Source organism: Neofelis nebulosa, chromosome 4, assembly GCF_028018385.1.
Source record: "Neofelis nebulosa isolate mNeoNeb1 chromosome 4, mNeoNeb1.pri, whole genome shotgun sequence".
NCBI lineage: Eukaryota > Metazoa > Chordata > Mammalia > Carnivora > Felidae > Neofelis > Neofelis nebulosa.
In genome coordinates, this window is record NC_080785.1 from 126316023 (window position 1) to 126328906 (window position 12884).

General features: G+C 35.8%; 1 protein-coding gene across 1 annotated transcript in view; it reads right to left on the reverse strand.

Moving 5' to 3' along the window:
* Positions 1-3935: 3935 nt before the first annotated feature.
* Positions 3936-12884, reverse strand: part of CNTN6 (contactin 6) — a 292083-nt gene continuing 283134 nt past the window's right edge. The window contains 4 exon segments of the mRNA XM_058726191.1: positions 3936-4399; positions 4401-4461; positions 5311-5479; positions 6231-6343. Coding sequence (XP_058582174.1) covers positions 4357-4399; positions 4401-4461; positions 5311-5479; positions 6231-6343 — 386 coding nt within the window. The 3' untranslated portion in view covers positions 3936-4356.

The window sequence follows — 12884 nt, forward strand, 5'->3', positions numbered from 1 at the left end:
GCTTAACTGACTGAGCCACCCAGGTGCCCCTCAGGTTTTAAAATAATGAAGAAATTCAGGATTTTTGTATTTTTTCTACATTATTATCTTAATTATATTAATAGCTTGTTATGTAAGGATGAACAGACTTTCTAGGCCTGTGGTTTATATATACAAACAGTAATTCCATAGAACACAGCACCTTGCTATTCAACGCATACAGAATTAGACCCTGACATACAAATTTTAGGTCAATAGACCAAGCCAAAGTCACTAATTTGATGGTAATGAGATAAAGAAGTTTAAAAAAAAGATAAACTAACCATCAATTATTTTAAAACTTTTGATTTTCTCAGAAGAATAAAGCTTTAAGTAATGATAATAATTGAATTGATTTTTATAAAGTAACATACTCTTTTTTGTCAAGTAATTTTATTTTAAAATTGAACATGTAAAGCAAACCAGTATTCATGTTCAACTTCATGTCATCAAAGAGTGGACATTTCACCACATAAAGCAAAAAAAATGTGTAACCTCTCAAATAGTTCACAAATTATTCATTATTAAAATCTCATCACACTGTATGAATTTTCTCATTTTGCCCTGAACAATGAAAGTTTTATCACAGCTGTGCACTTGGGGACCTCTAAAACACAGCAGCAATTCTCAGTGGAGAGCAGAGATGGGTCAGAATCTCTAAGGGTTCTTTGTGACTTGAAAAAGCATACTCAATTTAATCATTGTTTTAGTAATGAAAATTCAATTAACTCAGAGTTAAAGAAAAGCTCAAGAAAGCTCAACACAATCATTTAGGCTAGTGAAAATATAGAAATAAATTAGAGTGTGTGTGTGTGTGCGTGTTGTGAAAGGTAATGAAACACTGTCTTATACTAAAAGAAGTCAACTATGCAGCTTGATAGAGAATTGCAAGGTTTTAAAGGAACTCAGAGATCTTGTAATCCAACATCTCATTTTACAGATGAAGTAACTGAGAAGAATATTTCAATAATTGCATGTCAAAAGTTTATAAGGTTAGAATTTAATTATTTGAAATCATCAAAAACAGCAGTGTGATGGTTAATTTTATGTGTCAACTTGCCTGGACTGCAGGGGTTCCAGATATTTAGTTAAACAATATTCTGGGTATGTCTGTGAGGGAGTTTCTAGAAGAGCTGAACATTTGAATCAGTAGATGGAGTGAAGAAAATTGCCCTTCCCAATTTGGCAGGGCCTCATCCAGTCTGCTGAAGGCCTGAATAAAATAAAAGGCTATGGAAGAAAGAACTGTTTCTCTGCCTGACAGTCTTTGCTCTAGAACATTCATCCTCCCCTGCCTTCGTACTCAGACTCAAAACAGAAATTATACCATGGGTTCTTCTGGTTCCCAGACTTGGATTGGAACTATGCCATTGACTCTTCTGGGTCTGGAATTCTTTGCTTCCATAATTGCATAGCAATTTCTTGTAATCTTTCTCTCTATATATGTGTATACATGTTTGCAACTGTGTATACACACACCTACACTCTCTCTCTCTCTCTCTCTCTGTTCTGTTTCTCAGGAGAACCCTGATTAATTCAAGTACTGAGTTCAACAGTGATGCGATTACCAAATTGTTGATTTCTGTTGAATTAAATATGTAGTTCTATAGCAAAAAAAGTAATAAGTATGGCATTTGGGGAGTGTATACAAGTTGACATCTCAAGATGGAGTCTAGAGTGATAACATACAGAGGCTTAAAAATAGTAGATTCACTTAGGACAGAGAATGATTATTTTATCACATTTGAAATCCAAATAGAATCCATACCACCTCTCACCGTATTTGCTATTAAAGGTAGCAAGTCCTCTTATGGGCCACCTCCTGGTGTACAGTTAGAAAACAGACACTGACCTAGAGGATTTTAGTGTGAACAATAGAAGAGAGGACATGGGGCTGATTTGAACTTCACATTACCTGGCAGCCCAGAGCTTTATAGGGTCGTAAATCTGTGTCAAGTCTCCTAACCCTTATTCCCTTTTCCTCCTTGAGCTGTTTCCAGGTGCAACCACATTTCTTCTCCTTCCTGTAAGAATTATGAAAATAAGTTATCATGTTTATAACAGTTTCTACCAGCAATAAAGGGGTCCACTGGAAATATTTTGTAAATGTTGGGAGTACACACATCACACAGAATGTCTTCCTGAAGTGGATTAGTGGAATCATCACTGGTTCCATTCTTTAGTGCCATTTAGTTTCCAGAGTAGGTGGACTACTCGTTTTTCTTGCAACTTTTTTGGATTTTGACATAAGCACAGGCTGAATTTGTTAGCATAGTCTATTGGGCACTTAAGGAAATATAGTAACGTGTTTCATTAGGGGTTTAATTCATAGAGGCAGATGACAGCAGCTCTATTTGTTGAAAACTTGCAATGTGGAATTCATTACACTCAACATTTGTGTACGTTATGTCCTTTAATCCTGAAAATAGTGATGTGGGGATGTTAAAAGATGTGTCCAAGGCTTCACTTAGTGTAGAAATTTAAGTAAATCAAGAGCCAAAACAAATGCTATTTAGTATTAACACCAAATTATATTCCAAAAATTTTAGTATGGGTTGATAAATAATAAATAGTAGACATTGAATAATGTATAGTTTTAAACCTCCAACAATTGTGAATTAAAGCACAACTGCAAACCTATAAGAGTTATTGATAAGAATTGCCTTAGCCTTCGGACTCATACACATACAGCTATGTATCCAATTCACTTAATCAGTAGAAACAAAAATCTCATAGTATATTTAACTCTCAGTCTCTGCTTTGTGGAGGAAGACACAAATCTTGTCTCTCACTAAGTTGAGAAAACCATTGAGACCTTGTGCTGCTGGTATTTCTGATCAATACAGATGTATCTTGGACAGGCAGCTGTTAACATGAGTGTGCCAAACAACATTTGCTCTTGCTTATTTATTTTGCTCCCTCAAAGCACAGCCATATCTTAGGGCATGGAGGAGAATAAGGCTCATTAATTTGTACTGTATGCTTGACACACTATTCAGGCAGGGAGAAATTCTGAACTATGAAAAGTCATTGTCCATCTGCTCCTGACTATACTGGGTATTTTAAATAGCTCTAAAATACATTAGAAATGAAAAGAACAAAATCCAATTTTGAGGACTGTGTGATTTGAGGGTTGTGAGGATAATTCAAATATTTTCAACATAATTAAGAGGTTACACCATATGAAGAAGGCAGAACTAGGGTGGCCATTTCTCAACCCTAGCTCCGTAGGACATCAAGACTGATTGGCTAGGAGCTAGTGCAAGCTGCCAGGAGGCCAAACTCCTTAAGGCTGTTTGTGAAGGAAATGGATGGCCACATAGAATGGCACTGTCCCACTCATTAACCTTACCTTCACCCAGACTGCTTTCTCCAGAATGCGGATCCAAGAAGTAGAGCCACTGACTGAAATAGGTTCACCTTACAGAAGAGCCAACCCACAAAAATCTTTATAAGACTTGGACAATGTAGGACTATTTTCATAGTTGCAGAGAAGATTGGCTATATATATGTATGTGTGTATTTATTTATCATAGATGTATTTATTATATGAAAAAAAGGCCACATGCATTGCTAACAATTTGTAATAATTACCTGAGACTTGTTCATGCAACTTTTTTCTTAGGAGATTTCAAAATTGATTTAAAAAATTAAATTTTGCTGTGAGAAACTGCCTATGATATACCAGACTTGTTAAATTGTTTTAGATGGTTGCTTCTTCCCCTTCTTTTCTTTTTCTTTACCATAAGGCACTTTCTCCTGCCACTATTATTACTGGGATTCTTAGGAAAGTGAGTTGAAAAGAACATCATGTATATACATATATTACTGGGTACAAATATTTCCTGGCCTCACCTCATTCAGATGTAAAAGCACATCACGCTTTGGAAAAGCTTACATTTTTAAAGAGTCCCAACTGTAAACAAATAATTACATTTTATTCCAAGTAGGGTGAACATTTTTAATAGTTACATAAATTGCCTGGAGCATGTAAAAATATACATATTTTCTATGATAACTCAAATCTATTTCATATTTATCATCATCATCAAGGGGAGTTATTTATACTTTCCATATAAGTCACTTAAAAGCCACGGCAGTTACAACTCCACGGATCATTTGGCACTTTCAGAATATATGAAATCATGTGCGAACTTTAAAGTTCAAAAGTGTTTAAAACTGTTTTATTAATGTACCATAGATATTTACAAGATCTTAATAATATACATTTTTTTTCTTTCCAAACAAGTCTGTATTAATGATGTATTTTGTGATAGGGGCTGGAGAGCCTATTTACAGAGTGATTTGCTTTCAAAAAACTCTCAAAGACTTATGGTTTTATTCATCGTATAAGTGGCTGAATTGCAAAACAGTAAAAAATGATGACAATTGACAGGAAACAGACGCTAGGTTCTAAGACTGGAACTCCTCTGGAACTCAAGCCTGCAAAATATAAAAATAAAATGAAACATCTTGAGAAAAAAATACAATTGCTTGTTAGATTAATTTTCAAGACCTAAAGCATACTATCATTTGTCTTCTAATAACATGTTTTAGTATACTACTTTTGTTTATATTATATACAAGGAAGTGTCTTTAGTCCTCTATCCTAGGCTATGTGTTTTAAATGTAAAAATGAAAAAGGAAAATGCTTAAATTGATCAAGTCTGATGGAAGGGCAGATTAGGATTTGCCAACATGTGGTGCCTGATGATTTCACTGAGGCCCAACTTTAAGCAAGTGATTCATCTGAAGCAAAAATAACAAATCTTATTATGTGCTAAATTCAACTGAATGGTGTGACCTGCTTAGAACACTGTATGGAGAGGATCTGAGATTTGGGACTCAGCTCCCTATGCAGGCCATGATTGATTAGTGATGTCTGCAATGGATATGGGAATAGGAGTATAAGTACATGTGTTTCATATTTTCTGTCCCTGCTCCAAGAAGCCTGTGAAAACCCACAGAAACACTTACTGATTTTTGTACCAAGAGAATGAATTATGTACCAACGACACACAGTTGTGTGTTTTCTTTTATTTTTTTTTCTTTTTGAGATTCAAATGAGGAAACATGAAACTGTTTGTAATAAGTATGCATGTTGCAAATTTGAGGAATTATTTCAAGAAAGATTGACTCATCACCTCTTGTTCACAACTGAAAATGGAAACACAGACCTTTTATTTTTTCACCCAACATTCAAACAAGAATTGGAAAGCTTCATAGAGCCTAGATTTCAGGCTGCAGCTGTCCAGATTCAAAATCTACAACAGCGATGGTGATTCAACTTACTTGACATTTTTGGAATCCTAATTTCTTCACTGCTGCTTCCATCCCCACCATCACTAACTGTTCTTATTTCAATCAAGTAGTCTTCTTCAAACGGAACCAGAAGCTCAGCCGATGTATTGTTTGTTTCCAAGATATGTGTTTTACTCTGTCTGTTTTGCCGATACAGAATCTAAATAAAATAGTGAATCGAAGTTAAAAGGACATGTTGCTTTTTTAAGGTCCAGACGCTCTTATGGAACACTCTACAATGTATCATTATAAATGCTGTCCTCCTTGAATGGAAATATCTAGTCTATGCCTTTTCCTTAAATTTAGGCATTAAAACAAAAACAAAAACAAGAACAAAAACAAAGATTTTGTCTTTGGCCAATGCTTCTGAAATGACAATAGATTTATCTCAATTAAATAGCTTGAGGCTATTACCTTTGGAGCATGCTGTGAAAAGTCACTGGTTAGTTTGGACCCATTTCAAATACTGGATATATGCATTTGCTAGGAGATGATGTCCATTACCAGTGATAGAAATAATTTTCTGTGGGTATTTGGCTATACTCTTGTTAGATTCCTTTTATATTGTTAAGGCTTACATGCCACTGCAGCCTAAGTTCTAGAAATTCTATTTGAGTATATTCGTAGATTTCATTCTCATCTACCTTACTACTCACACACACCATCATCTTATGGCAAGGAGGAGTCGCTTGAAGAAAAACTTTATTCTTGTTGTACCATGATACATTAGTGTCCACAGCATATAAAAATTTTCAGTGAAGAATTTGAAAGAGGCAATGTTAAGCATTTTTCAAATAAGTTTTAAAGATTCCTGTATTTTCATATGTATAAATTTGTTTCTTATTTGGTTGTGACATTCTTGGTTCCTTAGTAATTTAATTGATATTATTAAGGGAGAAAAAAATACTCACCTTGTAGCCCAACACTTCAGACTCATTTTCCATGTTTTTTACATGTTCCCAGTTCAGGCATAATTTAGAGTTTGTCAGCTTCCAGGCAATGTTAGCTGGTGGTTGGCTTGGTGCTTTAAAGAGATAATCAAAGATCCAAATGAATATTAATTAGCTCGTGGTTACTGTATGGCCCATCAACATGAAAAGGGAAAATAAGTCCTGGATGATTATCATAGCAGAAGCACAGCTTTTTTTCAGTGTCATTTGAAATATCATACTAATTCTAATCAGAATAAGCAAATTCATTTAAATTCTGGTCATTTGGGAATGTGTTTGTGACAAACTTATGAATTAATAATGGCTTGTTACATGTCCAGTATTAATGTATTAATCATTGCTTTTGAATTGGTTTACTTTACCAATATATAACTAGATGGAGGGCTCTGTTATCTAGTGTTCCATGTGGTCATCAATCAAAGAGCATGTCAAGCAAACTCAGGCTACAAACCCTTTATACATATCAACACAGAGGTTACTTCCTAGCTGTCTTTTCATTTTAATCTTGCATTAGTTAGGACTCTGACTTTAAGTAACACAACAAACTCAAGATACTATAAGCAAAACAGTAAGAGATTATGAAGGATACAGGGGAATCTCTTAGAACTCATGGCAAAATGCAAAAGAGCTTTAAGAGGGACAAAACAAAAATGTCAAAAAGCCAAGAAGTTCTTTCTGCTTCCCACCGTTGTGTCTGCTGCATGGTCATGTTACTGTAGATGCTACAGATCTCTGTCATTCTCAGCGTATGCAGCAGAAATCGTGACTGTTCTCCATATCTGACATTTGAAATCTACTCTGTTCAGAAATAGTCCATGCTAGAAGCCCCGGGAGAAAAACGAGGATTGATTGCCTTTGGCCATGTCTATTGCACTCTAATCAATTGTGGCTAAATACTAAGAAAAATGCATGTCATTGAATATAGAGCTGTTCGGAAACCCAGAAAAGAGAAAATAATTACAAACTGGGGGATCATCCCAAAAGGTGTTTACTCTAAATCCAAAATGCAGTTTTTAGTTCCCAGAAATTAAGGTTGTCTAAGAGAAAGGTGGTAAGTAGTAAGAGAAGATGGTCTTCGAATCAGCCTTCTAAGGGCAATAATGGATCTAGTCCAACTGTAGAATTTGACATACAAGAAAACCAGAGTCCAGGTTGGTGGTCCAGTTATCCAAAAGCAAGCAGTTAAAGAGTGGCTGAGTCACATCAGAATCCCATTCTCTTGATTTCTAAGCCAGTGTTCCTCCATGACAACATGCTGCTTTTCAAAGATTTGAGTCCACATGATTATTTTTGAGATTTAGGAAACTGGAGAGATTAAAAATAATTTAGCTGGAAAGCAGAGGCAAAGATAAAACTACCCAGCAAGATGTTTTTGGCATCTTATTTGAATTTGTGAGGCTGAATGAGCATAATATTTAACTCATTATAACACTGATGGAAATGATTTCTTTCGGAGCTTTGACTCAACTACTATTTAATCCCTTATAAATTACTGGATGAGTCTTGCTCGGGGTGTCTGAAATTTTATTACCATATATTACCATTGCTGTAAACCCACAGGGACATTACTCTTGTCCACCTAGTTACTGACACCTCAACTGAGACATGGCTGAGAAATGTTTCCCCTCTGCTTCCAATAGGGCTCAGTTCCTACTTTACAATGGATTTGTCACACTGAATTATAATTATTCTTGATTGTGCATTTCTTTAACTTTATTGACGGCATGCACCTTGTTCAACTCTGTATTCTCAACCACTGGCACAGTGGTTGGCACATAGAAGACATACAGTCATATATGTTGAATAAATGACTACAATAAGATAGCTAAAGAAAAACCACTCAGAGTCCTGAGTGATTGTCTCAGGTTATATTGATTATGTACTGGGATGTGGTCAGATCCATAGGTGACACAAAGTGGCCAATCCATTCATTATTCTTTCCTATAATCAAGGTCAATTGCCATGGACAAACCTCAAGCAATTCATATGATTTATAAGATAGGCCAAATGGATTAAACTTTCCCTAATACATTTCTTGACTATATATACCCAATCATAATTAAAGGCCTAAGAGTTTTGCACTTAGTAAGCACTCAATGCATGTTTGCCAATATGTTTTATTCCTGAAGGACTAGATAGCAACAATAATAGTTTTGTAACTATTCTCCCTCAACTATCCCAGGGTGCCTTTTCTAATATTTTTTTCTCAGTTATAAAAGCGATCATATAAAAATTCTCAGAAGATACCATAGTTTTAATATCTAGTATGCTCTTGTGGCACATTTCTTTTATCTCTGTTCTTTAAAATGAAGCACTAACATTAACAGCATCATATAATCAATACAGGGAGAATATAAATTTGCTCCTTTGATGTCGTTGGCAGTGATGGACTCTGAAGTTTTCATCTATTTTTGTGTCTATTTTGTAGTTCATTCAGAGGAAAAGTACTGTTTTTAACACTACAAATCCACTGGTGAAGCTCCAGGCTGGGAAACAGAACTGACCCTTCTATCAGCTATGTTTACAAGGAGTTTACGACTATGGTAATGACACAAAAATGGTCGCATTTGTTTATCTACCCAAGCCTAAGTAAAGTGTTCAATGGACATAAAGTGACAAAAGTTCTACCAGGAATAAATTCTTGGTGTGAATGGCCAATGGCATAGATAAATTCTTTGCTATCTTGCTATCTTGGAGGTGGAAAGAGCTGGCCTTTAAAGTCAGAGAGATGTGAATCTGTATCCAGTCTCTTCCAAGAGGCCTTGGTTTTTCCATCTTCAGAATGAGTCAAAAATCTCCTAGTTTTTAAGAGTTTTAGCTTATATGCCATAAAATATGAAATGTTCAGCACTTGGTTAGTGTTACATGCTAAAAAGCTCAGTAAATGCTAATTCTCTTTCCTGAGAGTAACAGCTCTCCACTCAGATCTTATGACATAATTAATTTTTTCAATTGTGTTCAAAGTGTTTTTTAATAATAATGTAATTCCAAAGTTTGCAAATGACCCACTTCTTAAATATAATTAGAGTAAATTTAACATTCTCCCTTAATAATATTTCTCTTATTTGGGTTCTTTGGATGGTTTTTTAAAGACAGATGGGGGTGCCTGGGTGGCTGAGTTAGTTCAGAGTTTGACTCTTGATTTCGGCTCAGGTCATGATCTCACAGCTCATGAGTTTGAGTCCCATGTCAGGATCCGGACTGGCAGAGTGAAGCCCTGGTATCCTCTCTCTCCCTCTCATACTTTCTCTCTCTCAAAATGAATAAATACAGCTTAAAAATTTTAAGAAAATCTCTTATAAAAAAAAGACAGATAAAGTGGTAGAGTTTTAGCTATTCATAGTCAATCATCTTTCTTATCTTTGTCCATGAAGATGACTTCAATGCCAATGCCTTTTGTCTAGTATTTAAATAAATTTTCTGCAAGTATCTTTAGAAAGTTGCTTGATATGAACACTATTAACAGTTCTGGTTTCATGTGCTTAATGTACATAGTTAAACTGGATTTCAAATATCTATGATGACACTGAGATTTCCATTACCTTGAAAATCTAAAACGTTGTCACATGGCTAATATGAAACACATGCCATGGATATCTGTACCAAGTTGGTCAATGGTAAACTCAACAAAACAAGCACTTTTCTAATTTTTAAAAGCGTTCTATGCAGTTTTCAGAGACGAAATCATTTTCTATTAATCAAATGACGGAGTGACATTAAACTAGCCGTCTACAGCTCTAATGCTTTCCTTGTGATCAATTTTTCTGTAGATGGCATTTATATTCAACTGTAGTTCACACTGTGAACTCAATTCAAAAACAACTTCTTATGTTACACTTCTAAGTAACAGCATGGGGTTGACATTTGGGCAAAAGAGAAAGAACATAAGTGCAAGATGAAATAAAAGCTTAATGTTTCCTTTATGTCTAAATATGGATTGATTGCAAATTTACAGCAAGAAAAATCCAGTACAGAGTACTAGTCAGTCAACGACAGGGGCCAAATTGAACCAAAACTTGCAAACACTTTGTGTTGCTGGGTCTGAATATTTCTTTCTATATACGCAGTAGTTTTTTTTTTTTTCTTTTCTTCTTGGAATTGAGGCAAATTTTTTTCTTCCTTTGACTGTAATCTAAATTCCATTTAAGCGATATCTGTGTGGCTCACAATATATTTTCAATGCCCCTCAGTTTTCTTTTAGAAATAGATAATTTTTCACTAAGCTATGATTCTTGTTATATCACTGATATTTACTTAAAAAAAAAAAAAAAAAGGCATCATTATCACCAGTAACAATAATAACAAAGACTTCAGAAGCTTTGCATAAGCTGTTCTTTCTGTTTGGAGATCCCTTTGTCCACTACCTCTTTTTTTTTTATTTTTCATGCCGTATCAAAATATATACCCTTCACTACAAAGCTCCTCCTTTTTATGTATATCTCAGCCTCTTATTTTCTTTGTAGTATTTTTCACAATTTATGATTCTTTCTTTATTTATTTTTTTGCTTTGTTTTCTTTCAGGTTGCCTCTCCACTAAAAGAGAAATTGCCTGAAGGCAGAGATTTTGGCTGTTTTAATCTCCGTCAGCCACCTCACCCTATGCATAGCTCATGTGAAGCACTATTTTTCTTGAGTGATTGACTGATTCATCATGCTTCCAAAAAAAGGCTCTGTCTTCTCTTTAGCTTGCCCAATCAGAATAGGCAGAGATTTTGGTAAATGTGAGCTTTGCTTTCTGAGAATTTACAATGGATGATCAAGTATCAGACTGAAAATCTAGACAGTGACAGTATGAATGTGTGATGGATGCAGAATTTTTGCTGTCACCACTCTTCTGAGGTAATCTTGATGTCATCTCAAGGACATGGAAAATCAAAGTTAGATCCAGGGATAGCATTTGGAATCAGAGCAATCTTCAATGTTTCATTAAAGGCATTCCACATCTTCGCTTTGGTTGTCCTTTCATGACCCTTGAAGACAATTTCTGCAACGATTTATAAAGAGAAAGAAAGTAGAAAGTGCTTTCCTCTTTTAAGAAATGCAAAGAAAGTGAAATCACCACTGCAGAAGAAGTACAATAATGTGTTACGATGCACTGAGCTTGTGCTGTATGGCGGCCTCTGGGGCACCTTGGTGTCATAGTATCCTTTAGTTCTCAGAGAAACCTCTGGAGGAAGCCTCATCTGTTTTTCCAATGAAAAAATGGGTTCTGAGTCATCAGGGAATTAGACCTTTCACACAGGTAGTGCATGGCGGAACTGAGACTCACAGACAAACTTCTTTCACTCAGGAGTCCCTTTCTCTTTCCAACACTATCTCACAATGAGCCAAAGTGGTGGAACACCCAAAAAAATTGCAAATACATTAAAGGGGAAAATAGGGGAAACTTACAATTTGGTAGGAAAGATATTTCACCGTTGACAGGCACGGCAGGGGCACGCCACAAGGAGAGAATACATGAAGTAAGGTAAGTGAATGTTAAGCTGTGGAAGATCAATAATTCTCATACTACCATGGCTAGCTAGCAAGATAAGTATAGAAAAGGACTTTGGGACAGATGGTGAAAGATCCTCTTGGCCTTTGTCCTGTGGAATAGAGGAGAAAATGAAATTCTGGAAGAATAGGGCACGATTCCATTTTAGGAAGAGAAATCCAAAGACCATTTGAGGTTTAGACTGAAGATTTGAGAGTTTGGAAAGAGAGAGACTATGTAGATGGTTAGAGATGAAGATTACAAATTAGCACAGTGTTCATGGGATGAAGAGATTCGGAGAATCCATCCATGTTCATTGTGTCTCTCAGTCTAATAGATGCCAAAACAACCTGACTAGGCATTTCTTTTCATATCTAAGGATTAAAATATGAAATTCTTTGATTTGTTATAATAATTAAGTGAGATAATGTATGTGGAAAATTAACACAGGGCTTAGGATATATACATGCTCAGTATTTTATAGCTGTGGTCAACATAATAAGGCACTTTCCCTGAAACATTTCCATATCCTCATCCCTGGAATTTGTGGGCTTAGTATTTTTTTTTAAATTTTTTTTGTGTTTATTTCTTTTTGAGAGACAGAAAGAGATAGAACATGAGTGGGAGAGGGGCAGAGAGAGAGGGAGACACAGAATCCCAAGCAGGCTCCAAGCTGTCAGCACAGAGCTTGACGTGGGACTCGAACTCCCAAACCACGAGATCGTGACCTGAGCCAAAGTTGGAGGCTTAACTGACTGAGCCACCCAGGTGCCCCAAGGGATTCGTATTTTTAAGTTTCCCTCTTCTGTCTGGATTAAATCAAATAGAAACCCTTTTAATTCCTAATTTTTAAATGTGTATTTATTTTCAGGTGAGAAAGAGAGACAGCATGAACAGGGGAGGGGCAGAGAGAGAGGGGGACAGAGGATCTCAGACAAGCTCTGTACTGACAGCAGCGAGCCCAACGTGGGGCTAGAACTCATCAACACTGCAAGATCAGCACCTGAGGTAAAGTTGGATGCTCAACCAACTGAGCCACCCAGGTTCCCTCTAATTTTTTTTTTTTTTAATGGAAAAGAGGACTGTGCCGGGTATGATTAAATTAAGGATATTTAGATGGGAAGCAATCCTGGATTCTCCAG